The sequence below is a fragment of the Triplophysa dalaica genome, chromosome 15 (genome assembly GCF_015846415.1).
Source record: "Triplophysa dalaica isolate WHDGS20190420 chromosome 15, ASM1584641v1, whole genome shotgun sequence".
NCBI classification, from domain to species: Eukaryota; Metazoa; Chordata; class Actinopteri; order Cypriniformes; family Nemacheilidae; genus Triplophysa; species Triplophysa dalaica.
The window spans coordinates 8527255-8548782 of record NC_079556.1 but is presented as its reverse complement, the minus strand read 5'-3'; the positions used below and the strand labels follow the sequence as shown (position 1 = coordinate 8548782).

General features: G+C 37.6%; 1 protein-coding gene across 5 annotated transcripts in view; it reads right to left on the bottom strand.

The window, feature by feature from the left end:
- rps6ka1 (ribosomal protein S6 kinase a, polypeptide 1) overlaps positions 1–21528 on the bottom strand; it is a 47466-nt gene that overhangs the window by 12796 nt on the left and 13142 nt on the right. Inside the window, exons 1-3 of one of the 5 annotated variants that reach the window (XM_056767321.1) lie at positions 4291–4435; positions 3149–3202; positions 307–423 (exon numbers count right to left, since the gene is read on the bottom strand). In XM_056767321.1, coding sequence (XP_056623299.1) covers positions 307–423; positions 3149–3202; positions 4291–4332 — 213 coding nt within the window. In that variant the 5' untranslated portion in view covers positions 4333–4435. Of the gene's footprint in view, positions 1–306; positions 424–1999; positions 2352–3148; positions 3203–4286; positions 4436–21528 lie in introns of those variants that run through there. The other 4 variants (XM_056767319.1, XM_056767322.1, XM_056767318.1 and 1 more) reach the window with 4 other exon arrangements.

Here is a 21528-nt window from a genome sequence, read left to right as displayed (position 1 = left end):
AAGACACAGAAAAACACAAATTCACACCATATGACCCCTTTAAAGTTGTTAAATGTACACACGTTGCCGCCCCCTTCCTTCCCTACTTTGAACTGTATTACATTTAGTTTTTGTAATTGTTGAAGCCCAAAGTCAATTTTTGATTAATTGCACAGACCAACTTCAACTCATAAACCCTTTCATGTATCACATTTAGTGAGTTTAGGCTTCCACAAACCTCTGTCCAGTCTAAACATCATCTTATCCCCTGTGACAGAGACTTATATAGCAGCATTACTCTGTTAGAGTTTGTATACATGTTGTTACCTTTCCAAAGGATCCCTGTCCCAGCACTTTAAGCAGCTCGAACTGGGATGGGTCTGCTTTCTCCGCTCCCTCCTTAACCACATGAGTGATGTTGATCTCCTTGATGTCACCATCTTCCTGCAACAGAAATAGGGGATGTCATTATATTCATTTAATTGGCATAAAACATATAGAGTGCACATGATTGGTCGGGATATAATGACGTCAGTTTGAGTTCAAACTGCTTTGATGACAATGCTGATGTAGACGATCAAAATAATCCAATTTCTTTATTTAACAATAATAATAAAAAAAAATGTATTACTGTTGAGCCCTTGCTTTTGAATGATTTAATAAATATTACTATTAATGACAAATCGAAGTGAGTCATACAACACCATGATATGACGCACAGGGGGGATTAGAGCTTTCCAAACCGCAGAGCCCCCCCGCTAGGAGGCCAATTGCTTTGCCCATCAAGGTAGGCATTGGCTGCAATACAGTATATCAGCATTCAGAGATTCTCAGAAATTCAGTCATGATACGAAGACTTGGATCTTCTATTGCTCTGCTTGAGAACATAATGTATTATTCATTTGCTTTTCATCCTTAAAACTGAACCTGCATCTTCTAGCACCCGAGATCACAAAAACACTTGTTTCTCAAACGTTAGTCTTTTAGGAAGTTGCTTTTCTGAGAGATGTTGGTGAGATAACAGAGAAGCAACAAAAAGTGTTGTAACAGCAGTTTATCTTCCATTAGGTAGTTTGAAGTAGAAAGGAAATAAAGTACACTTCTTAACCAAATGTCAGATTTCCCCTGTGACTCCAGTGAGTGTAAAACATGTTGGGCAGGAAATGGTTAATGAGGGAATAAATATTAAACAGCATTCTGAGAAAAGAGAACAATGAAAGCTCACACGCAGACCCACACTTCTTCAATACCAACACCATTCAAACCAAGATATTAATTAACCATGTCAAAGAAAAAATGTTAATGTCCCGCTTATTACTATTTAGTGGTACAAAAATCTTTAGTAAATCTTTTGAAAATTATATCAGTTTTAAAAGCATTTTGGTGTGTATGATGGTGCTTTAAAAAACAAATTCAATCCATCAAAGGTCAAAGTTCAATGAGAAACTTAGCAGACAGGTCCTAGGGTGTAACCAACACTTGTATCAGCTCTGAAGAAGAAACAGCCACACTCAAGTGTCACACTTAACATGGTGTGCGTCAAATAACATAAATAACTGTATGTTGCCTTAAAAGGAACAGTTCACCCAAATATTAAAATGTAGTCTTGATTCATAGAAAAGTAGAATTAGTAGAAAAAAGCAAACAGTTCTGGGGCACTTCTGAATACCATTGTAATTTTTCCTACATGGTAGTCAATGTTTGGTTACAAGCATTCTTCCAAATATCTTTCTCTGTGTTCATTAGAACAGAAAAATGCATACATATTTGGAGCAACTTGAGAATGAGTAAATGACGAAATAATTTTTATTTTGGGGGAACTGTCCCTTTAAAATGCACAACAACATTCAAGTCACTTATTGAGTTTACATTGTAAATCTACAATGTACAATGTCCAGCTACAGCTAGCTAGGCAGACATAATACTTCTTCTGACAACAATGGTTGCGGTCCAATTCATTAAAAACTAGACGATTTCCCCAACATACACACCAATGCGATTATACTGTATGTGTACTGACCGTCCAGGTTTTGGGTTCATCAGTCGAGGCGGTGCTAGACGGAGCCGAGCTTGTGGTACTGTTTGACTCTTCTCTGGCCTGTGTGCCATTCGCTAAAGTCTTACCATGCTGCCGTCTAAACAGGTAGAGAGTCAACAGCTGACTGACTTTAAACTTCCTTTTCTCTTTCTCTCTCTCCATCTCTTCATCCCTTCTCTAGCCAGGGCATCCCATTGATCCCCCCATCCGCCTGCAGTCGGGGCAGGAAGAGATGACAAAACTCATCCCAGAGATGAAGCGGTGTGTGTGTGTGTGTGTGTGTGTGTGGGAGTGAAAGTGCGTGCCCTACCCTTTCTCAGCAACTTAAGTAAGCAGGAAGAGGAAGGAAGAGACAGAGACCTGAAAACTGAACTGGTAAAAGAACGAGAGAGCAAGATGTGTGTGAGAGAGGATATGACACTTAAGTGTGGGTGTGGCCAAATAAAAGATAGATAGATAGATAGATAGCTTCCTCTCTCTCTTTTATAAAGGTCAGATGTAGATGAATGTTTGTTTCCATCTGGTGGCACCAAAATGCCCATCCTGTTCCATAATCCCTTGCTAATTTCCTCCTCATATCACTTGAGCTAAATTACACAGGTCCTTTCAGACACGGCTTCTTCCTCCGTCCCTGAACACACCAATCTGACATAAGAGGAAGTCGTAATCCAACAACAAACACACAAACACCCAGACCGGTCATTAAAGTACCGAACTAGCGGCAGGCCAGCACCCCTCCTCCCTTAAAAGGGATAGTTCCCCCGAAAATTCTTTCACCATTTACTCACCCTCAAGTTGTTCTAAAATGATTTAAATTCCATTGTTGTGTTGAACACAAAGGAAGATATTTTGAAGAACTAAACCGTTCTGGGGCACCACCGACAACAAATGATGTTTTTTGACTAATATGGAAGTCAAAAGTGCCCCGGTACTGTCTGATTACAAACGTTCTACGAAAACAACACAATTTTGACCGTTCTGGAACAACTAGGGGGTGAGTAAATGATGACAGAATTTTCATTTTTGGGTGAACTGTCCCTGTAAGATTTTAAACCCGAGTTTACAGAGCGTATTCCAGAGCTCATAGCTGGAGAGAAGCAGAATACTCAGAGCCTTTACACAAACTCTTACCTTCACACAGATATCAGCAAACTCTCTCTCTACCCAGGTGATCTCTGACCTGTGCTGCTCATTCAGGATTGGGTAAAAGAAATAAAGAGAGAATCAAACTGTGAGCAAAAGTACATTTTGGTTTTGTTTAAGTATGGTGAGGAATTGAACATGGCTATAAAATGTTGAAATTGTATCGGTAGGACATGATATCATAAAACCACACACACATTTGTTTTTCATTCACACTGGGGGCTTTCCATTGACCTCTACCGACTGTGGGCTGAGTTACTGATATTTGAAATTTCCTAAACGTCACAAAATCCTTTTTGCATTTCTAGATTTTCATCAAGCCCTTTCCTCATGAGGACGCCTAGATGAACATAACATCGTGGTACTTCTGGATCAACAATGTTGGCAAAATCTGACTGATACACTATCAGAGTGTCACTGATAGTTTGCACACATGTTCAACTTCCTGTTTCTGCGGAAGCTGAAGAAACTTCTCTAATATTTTATCGCTTGTCATTTTTACAATCAACTGCCACTATATCACATTTATATCTTTTACACATTTATGTTTCATGCAACTTTCATTGCTTTAAATATCACAAGAGCCAGAATGCAAACAGTTGCACCAAACAGCAATTTTGGTGTAACATCTTTTTTTGTGACGGGGTGAACACATCCACCTCTGTACGCTGTAACATCAAAAAAGCAAAATGTAATACTATTTTATAAGGTTATACTAAACTATTATTGTGTTTTAGACAGCAAAGCAAACCATACCAGAATTCAACACCATAAATATTTTCGCAACCCGCAAAGCACCAAACAGCGTCTTTTGCATTGTACACCAGACGTTTCCTGTTTCACAAATGTTCAAACCAGAGACGATCACACAACGAAAATTAGCCATGACAGGAACGCTGTCTTACAAGGGCATGCGGAATTGCATAATCCGCTTCAGAAATCTACAAAATCTTTACATATTAAAACTCTTCAGCATGTAAAAAAGGTAACAAAGGTGAGATGTCTCAGCAGATTAACAAAAACAATAATTACACATTTCCTGTCCTCTCTATTTTTCATCTTTGGTAATGACCGCCCTCCACCTATCCTCACAAACATACTGTCCTAAGATGAAGCACAGGTAGACTTGCCTGTTGCATGCGTGGTTTGGTACGAAATATATGCCTCCACATCTCCACCCTGACCCATGAGGACAGCAGGGCTGTTTGTGACCGATCTCTCTCTCACACACACGGACCTCTTAAGAGAAATGGGGAAATGTAGAAGAACGGCAGGGGCTGAAGGTCATCTGCCTTCAAATGAAGGGACGGTGTAGGAAATGAAGAAATTTTGAAAACCACATGTCAGAACTTGAGTCACTTTATTCCTCCCATTTACTGACACAGAGATCTTTCCCCATCAAACACATAATCATGTTAAGTCATGACTAACAGTCAGTGGTTGCTAAGTTTTCACAGCTGTTATTCTAAAACAGCGTTATGTGGTGAATCTTCTTGTGTAGCATTCATGGGGACATGAGTTCGATTCCCATAGAACACACAAACTGAAAATGTATGACTTGAATGCAAGTTTGCTCCTTAGACAAGGTAAAGTATCAGTTTCACAAGAAATCTACATCTATACGTTTGGTAGACGCTTTTATCCAAAGCGACTTACATTGCATTGAACTATACATATAACGGACTACTTTTTTGTAAAGTTGTAATTTTTGGAAATGAACAGTTACAATCAAATCTCTCATTCATAGGAAGAATTGTTAATAGAGTATCCATTTATGAAAGCATAATTACAAAGCATGGGAGTATCATCTCCGCATGAGTTGCTAAGCAGCTCTTTGTACGGTCACCTGTTGCCGTGGACTTACAGAACCGTTCATAGCGAACAAAGACTCGTGCAGCTGGTGTGCGTGTAATCGTGACTCGTGAAAAATGATGGAAAAAACAACTCGTTCATGTCAATCAGCTTGAAAAAAGGCTGTAAGAATTAATGGGTAGAAACAACAGTCTGTACCCGTTTGATCAGTGAGAACTGTTTGTGAATATGAATGTGATTCTCATTAACACAGAGAATATACATGAAATTCTAATGGGCACAGAAGAGTCTGGTTGGGCTGGTGGTAAGTGGCAGGGTATTTCACAATTTAGAGTCTCTAAGAGACATGAATTGTTGTAGTGTGTGTTTATTTGGAACAAGCACATCTGTTTCCTGTGGGTGCCGGCGCAGTTTTGTAACTGGCCACTAGAGGGCAGAGCAGGTCTGTGTATTACATTTACATTTACATTTAGGCATTTGGCAGACGCTTTTGTCCAAAGTGACTTACATTGCTTTTATCCTATACATTTTACATAGGTATTTGCAATCCCCCGGGATCGAACCCACAACCTTACAATGTTAACGCAAGGCTCTTACCACTGAGCTACAGGAAAGCTGTATGGCGGTATTGAGGTTGTAAAACCTGCTGTAACTTGGAAAATGGGATAAATAGAAAAGTAAATTTGAGGGGATGTGGAAGACCTTGAAGACTCAAGGAGATGGAGAGAAATATTTTTGTTCATTTTTGTTTGGACTGCATCAATGAATTAAGAGAAAAGTATTGTGTTCCACAGGGAACTAATGCTCAAGTGTTAATATCTTTTTTTCATTTAAACACTCAAATCATATTTTTCACCCTCATTTGTATGACAAAAACGTCTCTCCACTGAAATTGAATGGATTATTTTTATAATGAGGAATGTATGTGCTTTTTAGAGCTTCATATTGGAAATTTGAAATTCAAAATTGGGGAGCATCAAATTGCATTACAAAAACAAGCAGAAACAGTATATTTACGTGAATAACTTGGTTTGTGTTCAGCTTTAGGAAGTCATATACTGTACAGTATCTGGGATGGTATGCGGATGGTTAAAGGAGAGCATTTTTAAGTTAAATATTGCTTTATTTGTAAAAATGACTGTTTATCTTGCACAGCTTCTTAACAATTAAGGGGTAAAAAAAAACGCTTTCATATTGGCAATTGACCAATCAGAATTAAACATTGGAAAGCTTTAAAATGCAATAAAATTTATGTTAAAATAACTGCATCCACATTCTCTCAGAACATGCATATATTTCACAAATACAGGTCACATGTGAATGTCAATATTATAACATCATAATATACTGAATGTTATATTGCTGAATATTGCTGAATGTTATGGTCATTGAACGTGGTGTTGTGTCATCTGTGATAACCAAAACCCATTCAACCTTTGCAAATTCAGTCGAAACACATATATAACCAGCGTACACAAAGCAGCTCATTCAGTGAATCTCATTACTTTCTAGGACGATATTGAATGCACTCCTGTAGAGATCATTGTTCACTTCCCAGCAGAAGGCCCAGATATATACAACATTTTGTACATAATAAAACACACACACACAATTACATTTTCCAAAGTATAACCATAAAGATGTAGGTTTTGTTAATAAATATTTTATCCACCCACTAAAAAAAGCATTATTCTGCATAAAGTGTGTGCTGAGAATCAAACACTGTGTTTCTTAGCAAACACAATTCCAATGAACTATACGCGTGTTTGAATTACAAGGCAGTTTGATCGAATTATTGAAAGCACAACCGCCCGGGCAAAAAAGGCTGTGGATTATTGAGATTTATGACATTAACATTTAACAAAAAATACTCCCCTGAGCCAGCTTTGTTTGGTTGGGATTCCAGCATCAGCCTGTTGATCCTAACAGATCATTTTAGATAAACTCTACAAATCCACAGCTTTCCACACCCTTTGCTTCTCTCTGCCAGAACATGGGTGGGTACACAATCCTGAACTTTATCAGGACCGAGAACAACTCTGATCCTGCCCTTGCCAATGAAATACCTGCGAGATACACGGTATGACTAAGAATGGAAACAATATGGAGACTCAAGAGACTGCAATAGACTAACTGCCTGATTTCCATCCCTGTAGGGAATGTGTCTGCAGATCACAGTTGAAATTTTTTTACACATTATTTCCCTTTGTGTCTTTATTAGTAATTTTATTTTGCTTTTCGCTACCAATAAGATCTTGATACTCCCATTACAGTTCAACACATTTTTTTATGAATTACTTTTTTGTTAACATTAGTATAGTAAATGCATTAACTAACATGAACAAACAATGAACAATGAACAATGTTTTTCAGTATTTCATTTTCTTTGTTAATGACAGTCTAACGTTCATGTTTGTTCATACTGTGCATCAACATCAATACATTAAAAATGTATTTGCAAATTCTGAAATCGACATGAACCAAGATGTATAAATGCAGTAGAAGGAGTGTTTATAATTAGTTCTTGTAAGCTAATGCATTAAAGGTCAAATGTGTATTTTAGAGGATCTTATAATTACAGAGAAAAATGTTTTTTTCTACAGGGAAAACTGTTATTTAACAGTTTATTTCTGGTTCCCAGCTGCCATATAATTTCAGTTTTTTAACAAGAAAAAGTTAAATGTGTGCCAATGAAACAAAGGGTCATCATTTATGAGGGGAAAGAAGAAAAAGTCAGGTGTTGCAGGGCAGACAGATTTAACCTTACTGCTCAGAATACTGAATACTGAAACGCAACGCAGTGAAATACAAATAAATTCAGAGGGTTTGTTAAGTTGAGAGGAGCAGAAACAAGAACAAGAAAGCAGAGAAGAAAAGAAAATAGAGAAGAAGCCAGAAGAGAGTCTGCAACATCTGAACAGCCAGTTAACAGTTAAGTGCACTAACTGATAAAAGATTATACAATTATATCAGCAAGGGTTTCCTGACAGAAGAGAAGCTTTCAACTGCATAACAAAATCATCTTTCTTTTGAGAAAGATATAGGGTGTAACTAATATTTAGAGAGATAAAGAGATAGTTTACCTAAAAATGAAAATTTTGTCATCATTACTCAACCTCTTGTCATTTCTAACCTGTATTACCTTCTGCTGCAGAACTCAAAAGAAGATATTTTGAAGAATGCTGGTAACGAAACAACACTGGCCTACATTGACTCCATTGACATCGTACTTCTCAAAAAAAAATTTTTTGTGTTTCTCAAAAGAAACAGCAATGTTGAGCTTTTGAAACATGAGGGTGAAAATGATCGAATATTTTTTTTGGAATGAACTCTCTTTAAGGGGAGACCATGTCTTTGGCCCAACACCATCCATACATTTGCTCCGATGTGTAGATTAATAATGGAAAGGCCCTCCTAATAATGCATTCACTATGACATTTTAACAGCTCTGTAATACAGTCATTACAGTATAAGAAGCCCTCTTTTTAACCTCATTGATTCAGTCGCTATTCTTTCATTTTAAATTCAATCTTCCAGCCTTGATCGATTCGTCACATTATGCATTACTTCCTTCGGTCAAAGGCCGGATTGTGACCCCTGAGGGGAACATCGAGCTAAAAAGCTGCACAGAAAAAAAGAGAGGAGGCAGAGGAAAAATTAAGAGAGCAAAGGGGATGGAGATGAAAAACGATTCTGTAGTATGAAAAAATCGATGTTAAATGTAAATAACTGGATTATTGACTGTATTGGGGTGACATTTTCTCAACTTCATCTTGCGGTTTTCTAATAGACTGGTTATTTTCTTTTAATAGAACATGAAGCCAATAGAATTTTAAACTTTTGTTTGAGCACAATGGATGAGTGACAGAGGACTGTAGTCTGTGATGCATTGAGATACTACAGATATGATGTGGTCACATGATAACCTCCAAATGTGCTTTGATTTGATCAATAGGTTTTGGATCCTGTCTAGACTACGGATCAAAGACAAAGATTTAAACAGAGTTAAAAATATTCTACAACATTTAATTAACAACTGACATGAAAAGGACAGGAAGACAAGAGCAAAATGTTTATCTGCCACAGAAATCGCGGCTTCTCCTGCAAACCTTTAGTATAACTTGAAATTCATTACATCATAGAGTGCAGAGAAATTACTTTGCCTTTACATTAATTGAATCTGTGAGACTCAAGACAAAGAGCTCATCTGTGGTGTCTGAGATTTTTGAATGAGTTACACTGGTCAGGTGTGAATGAAAGACAGGGGTTGTGGCGGGTGTTGGAATATAATGGGAGTCACCGTAGCGATGATGATGAGCAGAGTAACCATGGAAACCGTTGTCAGGATGGAGCCATGAGTGCGTCACAGAGCTCTATATAACAATATGCATAGTAATTTATTTAAGTGCATTACACGCAGACAAAACGAACAATCTGGACCTAGTTAAGCTGGGTAAACGTATTTTAAAAGGGTACACACAGCTTATTTTCATTACACCTGTGCATGGAAAAAAGTGTCACAGAAAAACCAGATCACCTCAATACTTACGTCACAGTGACTCTGGACACACAGTTAAAAATCTGTAGCGCACACACCCACCCAGACAGAGCTGAATTAATGCCCACGCACAACCCTCCTCATGATAAATGTTGTCCCCAAGCACTGCTCATTAATTCATATAATGTCTTCTGCCTGTTTAGCCCAGAGCACCCTACCATGCTTACTCGGGGTCACTTCAAAAGCTACAAATGAAAAATAACTGCTCCAAATTACAAGATAGGGGGTGCCATTAAAATATAATCGGACTTCAAGACAGTGGCCAAGCTTCCTGTTCACACACAGATCACATGTACTGATGGTAAATATAAATATTATTATTGTAAAAGGAATTAAAGTTCTAACATTTTCCATTTTGATGGGAAGGCGTTTGCATACAAAATACACAAGTGTTTCTACAGTAAATTTAAGATAATAAAAGTGTTGACAGTTCTCCAGACACCATGTATAGGAGTAAAATAATTGACAGTAACACATACTTTTGTATCTTGCCTACCCACAACTAAAGTTGCACATCATTTTCTTTTCAGTTTATCATTTTTATTAAAGAACCACTTACATATACTGTTTTTCAACAAAACATAAAATAACACATTGAAAATGGCATTCTAATGAAGTATAGAAAGTTTGAAAGTTTGAACAAAGAATCTATTTTTGGTTGTTTCCTTCTTTTAGTAAAAAAAATATTTACACGCATGCGGATTTGGCAAGATTTCTTTTATGAATTTTTATATTTAATTACATAAATATACAATTATATAAATTATATGTATGAATCACATATATTATAGTTTCAACAGGGATATCCTTAATATTGGAGTTAGTCCTCTTTACACTTATTGATGGCCACATTGCATCATTGCTCATTTGCTTAAAATAGTAATACTTAACTTGAAGTCTTCATGTTTTATGCATTATAAAGGGTAAATAAAAGGTGCGATGCATTATAATTTTCATAAAATGTTATTGTAAAGAAATATAACCGAATTAAAAATGCAAGGTGAATCAATTAATTAATAAGTGTTATAATGTATTAACTGTAGTTAAAATGAATACATTAAAAATAATTATTATAAGCATTATACATAACCGTTTCTAAACTTTGTCGTATCATTGAATATATATTTGAATGATGCTTTTCAATGGTTTACTCTTAGATTTTTACATTTGCTCCACCTGATGCTAAAGATACGGAAATATTTTTCCTTGATGGGCATAAATTAATTCTTTACATGCACTGATCATGGTCGGGGGTACGAGGCACCCATGATGATCAGGGACAGGTGAGAAGTCTGCATTCGGAGTCTGTGAGCAGTTTTAGATCGATACCATCATTCTGCACAAGTCATTTATGGAGTGGATGCGATTTACACTTACAGACACAGACTGGCTTCTTAAACATTGCTGTAAGTGTGTGACTCACTGTTATATTGACTTTGGCCAAATGAGCACAGCCAGAGAGGCCCGCCATTGTTAAACAAGGTACAACCTTAAAATAATGACCAATAACTCAAACAATATCTGGTGTGATTACATTTCCAGAACACACACCTGGGTATGACAGCTGCAATAAAGAGTAATGATTAAACCTCTCGATGCCCACAGCTTTGTTCAGTGTGATCTGAGAGCAGCAAGATGGAGATTGAATCAGATTTTGTAAAGTGATAAAAGGGTTCTGTGTTTATGATGAGGGAAGTAGTTTAAAAGCTCAGGTGGAAATAAATCATGACGCGCTTACACCTGAAATGATTGTGTGAAGGTCAGCCACCGTCGTAAGCAGTTAAAGGATTGATGAATGTGAAGGACAGAAAGGCATTTTCAAGCCTGCCTGACTGACTTTCTCATTACCTCCGGCCTGTTGATGAATAGAATGAGGTTGTGTGTGATTGAAAGAAATGCTGCAGTACATTGTGTTTGTCACAGCAATGAATTCATAAACAATTGCATCTGAAAATGTAAAAAAAATTGAGAAATAAGAATTTGTAAATAGCAACAGAGTTCTTACAAGTCTAACTTTTGTTTAAAAGTTCTCAAACAATATTTTTCCTCAAAGCCTCCTAAAGTAAACCTCTGAGGAACAGCACATCTGACTATGATAGCAGGGTCAAAATGCTTCACTTCTGGCAAGACCGCTTTAAAAAAATGATCAACACCTACAGACGTTTGGATCTATTTCTGCCTACACACACCATCTGTCCTACATCGAAATCACTCTCATTTGGTGTTCGACCCAAGAACAAGAGTAAACAAATAACTAAAATAACTTGATCTAAAAAAATAAATATTGTTGTAATAACGTAAAGACAGAAATCTAATAAAGAAAAAATAAATTTTGCCAGTAGACAAATTGAACAATCGGAACTCAAGTTAAAGGGATAGTTCATACGAAACAAAAAAAAATGGTTCAAACTCTAGTAGTCAATGGTGGTCAAGAACTGTTTGGTTACCAGCCTTCTTCCACATATCTTTAGCTGTGTTCAACAGAACAAAGAAATCTATACAGATTTGTATAAACAACTTGAGTGTGAGTAAATGAAGACAGAATTAACATTTTTGAGTGAACTGTTCCTTTAAGCAGAGCACCACAGAAAGATGACGAATTAAACTGCCGATGTGTGTATAGTACACAGTACACTCATAAAAACCTTTTCTAAGGTTTGATTTTTTAAGACGTTGCATGGCATTTATTGTCTGGCGTGTGAAATCTTTTGTGTCACTTTATGGAAACACAAAACAAACAAAATCTCAAAGTTCAAAGTGTTAGCATTTGTACTATGGTAAAAAATCTACCTGCAAAGTGATTTATTTTAAAGGCGCCATTCCCCGCGATCGCATTTTTCAAACTTGAGTTAGTGCGTAATATTGCTATTATAGCATCAATAATACCTGCAGAAGGATAAAGCTCAAAGTTCAATGCCAAGCGAGATATTGTCTTCAACAGAATTTGCTTTTCAAGGATTACAGAGCACGGCTCGAATTGACTACAGCCCTTGTTGTGGCGAATCGGCCTTCCATCGCAGAAAGAAATCTCAGAGACAAGGGTTCCAGGTGCCAAGAGTTTAAACTTTATTTGCCCGGACAAACAAAGTGGGATATTCAGAGTTCATCTGAAGGGATCCAACGAATACATATCTGACTCCATCTTTTATACATTGTTTTCCAGTTGTTATCACAGTTTAAACCAATCATGTGTGCATGACATCGTCTTCTTCCAATCAGTTTTCATATGATATCACCTTTTCGTTAGCCCGTCCCTCTGCCCTCATAGTTCCGGCCTACCCTATTAAGATTTTATGGTGGCGTGAACTCCTCAAAAACAGGCGCCTCTTATCTTAACACTTTCCTGGGGGTTTCGGGGGCGATACATGATTTAACCATGTTCCTATCAAAGGTGAACTTATGGTTTAGCGATAATAAGCTTCCCGGTGTCCTTGGTGGTATGTTATTTACTTAAACTTCCCTACAAAAATGTGTGGGGTGTACGTCTTAGATCTAAAAGATATATGGCGTGTGTGCAGATGTTCATCAGCTCATACTTATACATGGGGCCCAATATTGTTTCATAAGAATACATGAAACCTATAACTAACTAAATGTATTATTTTATATAAGAAAACTCACACTATAATAGAAAAACCACCATACCCTCTACTTCCCGGGTATATGATGTCACTATTCCGAGTTTTTGAAAAACCTCTGCCCAAAGGAATATGCCAAAAAAGGGGCGAGGCCTTCCTTAGAGAAAAGGAAAAGCTGCTTGAGTAGTGTTTGATTATCAGAGATTGTAAACATTTGACTGAGCTACGCGCTTCATTACTTTCACTTTCATCACAGTCCTACAGCTGGTAATAAGAATTCAGCTACACACATTCTAAGATAACCAACGGTCAAATAACAGCTTCCATGACTTTAACATCGGCTGTGAAAGCTGTTCTGTGTAATACACTGATATTGTGTTGTGTGCGCATACCTCTATCAAAAACACTCTGAAGTCTGAAGTTTTTTTAAACTAGAAACATGAACATCCATTGTTAAACACCCAAAAAACACAATCGAAGCTTCAAGGAAAATCAACCTACAAATTACTAACTGTAAAGGGGTTTCTGCATAATAAACTGTGATTGAAAGCCTTTAATCTCCATTACCAAGAATCAGGGATCATAATTTGCTGAATCACCGCCGGGCTGCCGATTCGACCAGACCATCAGCAGTTACATCAGATCAAACTGATTAAATAGATAATCAACACGAATCTGTTTAAAATCTGTTCAACCACTCCAATCTTGGTTGATTGCGACAAAATCGTTTTTTCTTTTCAGTAGGCCAAATTATTACAGAAATCTCAGCAAAAACATATTCAAGATTTAAAAAGCTCCAAACACAGCAGGATGATAATGAGTCAGGCCATTTACTAATAACACAAAATAACTCTGAAAGAGAATATCTAAGTGTGAAAAAAGGAAAAAACTAGGCCGACTGAAAGAGACGGTTGGGAAGCGACTAAGAGAGTGTGTTTTACCCTTGCTGTCTGCACATCAATAGCTGGAAGAATCCTTTTATTGTAGAAAATGTGAATGGTGAACAATAACTGCAAGCATGATATTCACATTTCTCATCAGTGAACTCGACCACTGCTTGGGTTCTCATCTGAGAACAAGAAATCATGAAGGTGATGTTTAACAAATTTCTCTCCATCCATCTGTTTTCAGCTCTCCATCGCTTATGATCTCTACCAAAACTAATACATCACTAAAGAAAACGTGTTGGAAACCTGTGATACAGAGAGAAATCATTCTGAATGAGCGTTTGATGACTGAAGTATTCTGCATTGCAGTCACACATTAATCAAAGCACACGCTACACAGAACACAGCTGTGACGTCACTCGAGATGATGTCATCCTGCTGGGAAAGAGAGATCCTCACCCCGTGCTGAGGACACAGTCAAAATGCACCAGTGATTCTGCCGCAGTACATGAGAGGAAACGCAAAAGGCAGTCTAAAAAGCCCACTCAACAAAGTAAAATGCAAGGTACAGATCAAAAACCACATCAGAAAACTCAAAGAAAGAAACTAAGATGAAACAGAGTTGAAAGGAAAAGAAAAATCCCAAAAGAAAAAGAGGAGCTTATGTTTTCACGTGAGTGTGCAGTGCTGAGTAAGACCACAGAAGTCTTTCATGCTGAAACGTGTTGGAAATGAATCACTTCGTATTTCTGTCTTTGAGAACAGAACATGTGAAGGTGTCAGCACAGAACTGCTGCCGTTGTGGATCAGCAAAAAAAATGAATGGAAACCAAGCCAAACCGCTCAAGACGAGACAACACGTCAGGGCACGCTAACTTAAACACACAGATGCACACTGAACGATACATACAGTTGTGTTCTTTAGGTTAAATACTCTGAAGAAGCTAAAATACAGATATCGAAGAACCCAGCTAGATATTTTCGGTTACGAGAACGTTGCCCTAACGTTAGTTTTTGGTTTCAAGAACATTGTTTTCTAAGGTTTGTTTTTGGTTCTTCAGGAAAGTTTTCTTTACGGATATATAACATTAGTTTCTGATTCCCAACATTCACCAGTTTTTACAATTCTCAGCATTAAAAAATAACCATCAGGGAACGTCATTTTCTGGTAGCAATTTTTTTTATTAAAAATTACCCTAGGGGAACTTTATTTTCTGGTTGCTAAATATATCCAATAAATAACCATCATGTAACGTTTTTTTAGATTATTTAAAAAAAACAGCCAGCAACATTCTAGGAATGTTACTTTCCGGTTGCAAAAAATAAAACCTGAAAAGAACCTTCCCAGAACATTATTTTTTGGTTCCCAAAAAAATTCCCAAAAGGGAACCAAAAACTAACGTGAGGGGGGGAGGGTTCTGTGTTTGCTGGTTATATTCTATGAAGTGAAGTACAATGATAACGTCTTGGTTATGTATGTAACCTTAGTTCCCTGATGGAGGGCCACGAGACATTGTGTCGAACCGACAGAATGGGGTTTGATATTGATAACCTATCCTCTCTGATTGTACTTTTAAAAGGCCAAAGAAGTTGGTGAATGGCATGGCCCTCCATCAGGGAACTGAGGTTACATACAGAACCACTGGGAAGCATCCCTCCCTTGCCTGAGGGGAGAACGCTATGGAGACTAGATCTGCCGTAGGGAGAATAATGTGGAATACCTGCATGGTCTCACCAGTGGGGAGAACTCATGGGAGTATTAGTGCGGGGTCCCAACAGGGGTGCACAGAAGCGGTGGGGTCCACCGAGGGGAGGTCACAGGTTCACTGATAGGGGAACCAAGATTGAGGAATGTCAGACGGGACTACCCAAGGAGAGAGTCACTGCGTGTGAAGCACTAACTCAAGTATAAGGGTTCGCCTCGCATGGGGAAAACTCACCTATACCGGGCTTGGCATACGAGCTGCTCCACCCGGCTCGTAAGCTCAAAGTGCTTAGTGATGGATGGAATGCCTATACTTTGTCTAGTTGAGGAATTAGGGAAAGTGGAACAGCGCACTGACTCACCTGATGAAGGGGGTTCAGCACGCCAAGGTGATGGCATCCACATTATTTATTATAAGTAAGTATTATATACAAACTTTTAGGTTTAGGTGTAGGGATGGGGTCGGGTTATGTGCTAAAATGCGTCTAAAAGGGTAGTATTATACACAAAATACCATGTAAACTCAGTACACGTCATAAATGATAAAACATTGGAAAATTGCCCCATTCTGCTAACGTCACTCGAACTTCATACATCCATGTCATGTTCACGCCTAGACGATTCAAAGAATGGCACTGACAAGCATTTTCGAGTGGAGCTGCGAGTCTGTTACATGCTTTGGTGTGATACTTGGTTGCAGACACAGTGATGCATCAATTGTAATCCAAATCTAAATCAGGGGTTTTCAAAATTTATGATGCCAAGTACCCCCAAATATGATTAACCTTATGTGAGGGAGCCCCTTTTCTAAAATATATATCAATCTATATTTTTTCTGTGTAAAGAAACCTTTAAAATTTGTTAGACGAATAGTAAATGGGATATTATAAAGACAACACATTGTTTCTCAACCTAAATAGTCTGCAACAATTTCACTTTAAGTCCCAAAAAAGAAACTAAAGTGAGAAAAACTCACTAGAAAGATTCAAATATAAACAATTCTGGAAACTATGAATAGCAAAAAAGGAATATAAACTTTTATTAAAAGACTTTTACAATTTTTCTGGTGGACCCCTTGCAACCTTCGGGAGGCCCCCTGGGGGTCCCGGACCCCAGTTTGAAAACCCCTGATCTAAATGTTTTTTATCCGCATTAGCGATAAGGGTTGACCTCATGTTACAGCACAGTTTCCTACTTACACAGATTTGTTCTCAATGGTGATAAATGCTTTTTCCAAATGTCTTCTCATGAAAAGCCTAAAAAGTGCTTTCTTTGAGAGAATATTGATTTTTTTCAACCCCTCCAGGTCACTGTGGGGGAGAACCTAAACATGTAGTGCATACTAAAAAAGGAGTGTAGAGGACCTGGAGGACTTATGTAAAGAACAGTAGGACTCAACGGCCCTGGAAAAAACAGGCACTCATGCACAACAATCACAAAGGTCTACAAACAGCCATTGATTTTCTAGGAGGCAAACATGATATTAAAGCGTATACTTTAGAAAATGTGTCGTCCTGTTCTACTCCCAGACAGATTTTCATCTATCATAAAACACTGCAGATGTCTAAAGCAGTTTGTTTAATTCACACATTTCTGTTGCTGTCTTATACGATTTCACACACGACAACACACACACTTGATCATCTTGTGATTCTGTGTCGACCTTCATCATTAAATATCAAGATCCTGTTTAACTCATTAAACACATCAGTCCCAGTGTGCATGTCTGTGCGCCTGACAAAAATAAAGTTAGGTTGTAATTCAGAGAGAAGAGTTACAGTATGAGAGACAGAACAACATTACATATCAGTGTGTGGCAATCACATAGTACAGATAAAATGAATTTAATTCAACACATCTGTGACCATAAAACCTCGGATTCCGAGAAGCTAGACATTGATTTGCTCCAATATTTGGGGTTTGCAAAGGTTGAGTCCACAAGAAGCATTCTTCTGAATATGCAGGCGACACATCCCCTAAATGATTTTGACGGTTACGGCCCTGCCCGGAAGGCTTGTTATATGTGCATGTTGACATCTGTCCGCTTTCAAAATCCTCTCTTTTCTTCTCTGCTCTGAATCACTGTACAGACCAAACCCTCTTTCCAGTCATGTCTTTTTCTTCCTAACTTTCCTTTTGGAATGGGACCTGTGTATTTTCTCTCCTTGGAGACAGCCGATGATCCCGGAATGTATAAAATTTCCCAAAGACAAGTCCGAGCAGAATTCATACTTACATTCTGGTTGCCAAACGAACCAAAGGATGACCTCACAGACACAGACACTAAGATAATCTCAACAGTGATTGTGTTCCTGCATTGTGACAGCAGATTTGTCATTTTCAAGGGGATGATAACCTAGGCAGAGTTTAAAGGAACTCTCCACTTTTTGGGAAATAGGCTCATTCTCCAACTCCCCCAGCGTTAATAAGTTGAGTTATACCGTCTTGGAATCTACTCAGCCGATCTCTCGGTCTGGCGACAGCACTTTTAGCAAAGCTTAGCATTGATCATTGAATCCAATTAGACCAGTAGCATCGCGTTCAAAAATGACCAAAGAGTTTCAATATTTTCCCTATTCAAAACTTGACTCTTCTGTACTTATATCATGTGCTGAGACTGGCGGAAAATGATAAATTCCGATTTTCAAGGCGGATATGATTAGGAACTATACTCCCATTCTGGTGTAATAATCAAGGAAATTTGCTGTATTAACATGGCCGCAGCAGGCGCAGTGATATCACGCAGCGCATGTGGAAATAGGCTAACTTCCGTCATCATATCCAACGTGACCAACTGCTTGCACAAGGAGCACGATATCACTTTTTTAAACACCAGCTCTGGCATCTTTTTCTGCAGCTCAAGAGCATCCTTTGAGGTTGAACAAAAAACACCCACATCAATATCTTTTTTCCCCATGTAACCAATGAAAGAGACCTGTGTTTTCCATAACAACATGCGAGGAACGTGATTGGTCGAGAAGGCTCCTCCTGACAAAATAAATGGCTGCCGAAATGCCCATAGTTTAGATTAGATTAGATTCAACTTTATTGTCATTACACATATACAAGTACAGTGTAACGAAATGTAACTTAGGTCCAACCAGAAGTGCAATTAGCAAGTGCAGGATATACAGTGTGAATAAATACAGAATACAATATTAGGAAAATACTATACAGTGGGCATGTACTATGAAAATACTTTACAGAAGAATGTTCTATGAAAATATGAGAGTCAGTATGTACTATGAACAATATATACAGAAGGCTATATACTGTGAACATTAATGTACAGGAGGTTATGAACAGATAACAATTTAGACTATACAATAGTGCAAGTGACTTAAGTGTGCATTAATTATAGACATTAGCTATTAAAGTTGCAGTGCAATAGATGAGTTAATGCGGTATTAAAGGTATGGTGCAGTATATGAGTTAATGCGGTTAAAGTGCAGTGCATAAGATGAGTTAATTATAGTTTAGTATAAAGGTAAGTTTAATTTTCACTTTCAACAACTTCTGATTGCATTTCTAGAGAGAAATTAGTATTGTAGTTTTTAAATATGTGATAAGTTATTGCAAAGATGCTCTCTGTCTGTAATTCAAATAGACTTCTGTTGCGCTGCCTTATATTCGTTTCATAACTTGTTTTTGCATTTTCAAGTGGACTTCGAGTTTTTCCTCCTTTGTTTAAAACAAACCTGCTTATAAAAATACCCATGTACATGTGGACTAGGCTTTAGATACATCCTAGATTACCTACAGATCTCAAGCAGAACAAAGGCAAGTCACACAAGGGATGTAAATTTATAGTTAAATCAGAAAAATGGATGTTTGCATGATGGAGCCACAATGACCTTTAGAGCCAGCAAAATATGATCAAATTTAACTATTTATTTTCATCCATTAAAGGGTCACGATAATCTGTAGTATTGGATCATTTTTGATTTAAGACTTGTCAGTTGAAGGTTAATATTACAGTAACTGATTGCCGCCATCTGTTGTACTCTGTTGAAATTAGCATTTCCACTAGGTCAGCTCGATTAAGACCAAAATCGTAATAAAAATTGACGATTTTGATTATTTTCGATTAATTGCAAGGCCCTAATATCCATTACACTAAGGAACCATTGTATGACCAGTGGATACATCACTGTACCGTGTAACCCTCACAGCACTTCTTGAAACGACATTATAGACTTTATATCAGCAGTTGGCAGAAACTTTGAAACCAAATTGACCCAGTGCTGACTGACAATCCCAGAGGACAGTTTCAGGACACAACACTACATTTCATCGTTAATGAGAACTAGCCCTTGATGTCCATTTAAGCCTGGCTCTGTCTGGTGTGAGTCAGCGCGGCATTAACCCAAACACCAGCATTAATTACACGGCTCTCATCTGCTGACCAGCTCTCACCAGCACTGGCTAAAGGCATCGCATAACATCACTGCCAGGCAGCACCACAAAGCATCCATGACTGCTGAAAAATTGATGAGGAAGCAGAAGAGTTTCTCTTTGGGGAGGATAACCTCAAAGCTGTTTCAGAAAGTGATATCAAAGCCCCTCTTGAAACACACACAAACTTGAGCTATGGTGCGTATGGCAACCAAGCCATGCCGATCGAAACTAAAAGGCTATTATCTAACATGAGAGCTCTTCTAATCAAATGTACACCAATGGAAAAGACATTATTACCTTCCCCCCATTTGTCAATGAGGAAACAACACACGTGCCTGTGTACACATAGACACACAAATTTACGCAAGACCATTTTTTTACACTGCAGTGTTGCTTTTAAATGGCATATGTGAAATCCCACATTTGTCGAATATATTGCATGGTGCTGTTTTTATACAAAGTCAGCGGTTGTTTTCTATGCCATAAAAGGAGAGAGAGATTGTAAAGCTCATGCCTTTCAGAAATGTGTGGGAGTGGAATAAAAAACTAAGACTTCTACTGAGCATTCGCTTTTAGATGGAATGCATATTTTTTTCCGATCCTTTAACTTTTTGCAATTTAACATGTCTAATACATGCATGGGCTACCTATATCATACCAAAGACACAGAAAAACCCGTATTCCATTCCTTTAAAAATCTGTATGAATCTTAACATCCTTACATGGTAAGTTATTAATTTGTTTTAGACTTTCGGATCCCAGTGTATAAACCAGGGCTGTCAAACAATTAATCGCATACATGCATACATATTTAAGAAAAATATAAAGTATAAAATGTATACACATATATATCGTTTAAATTATTAGGAAATATGTACATGTATTCACCAAATATTTATTTATTTGTATGTATTTTTATAAATACAAAATTAATATGCACAGTACACATGTTCACTATGTAAATACAAACTTTTATTCTGGATACAATTAATTGCGACTAATCGTTTGACAGCCCTAATATAAACCTGTAAAAAATAAAGAACTGATTGATGTACAGGGCTACGGACAGACCTGAAAATGTAACAACAAACATATTCAAACACAATTTAAGAGTGGTGTCACAACAAAACCACAACTCTAAGAGCCGCAAATGATTGTTTATATGATGGTACAAACTGCTTTGTGTAACCTGGTAATTCTGTACAGCACTTCTTCTATTTTCTACCTTGACGATTGTTGTTTTTCTGCCTCTTGTAAGTTGCTTTGGATAAAAACGTCTGCTAAATGCCTAAATGTAAATCTCTGGAGAGCATCTACGACCATCAACCCCTCTCATCATGTTTAACATAAACATCTCTCTCTGTTTCTCCCTAACACACTTTGTAATTTCACAAATTGCTATAATTAGTGCCAATGAACAGTATTTATGA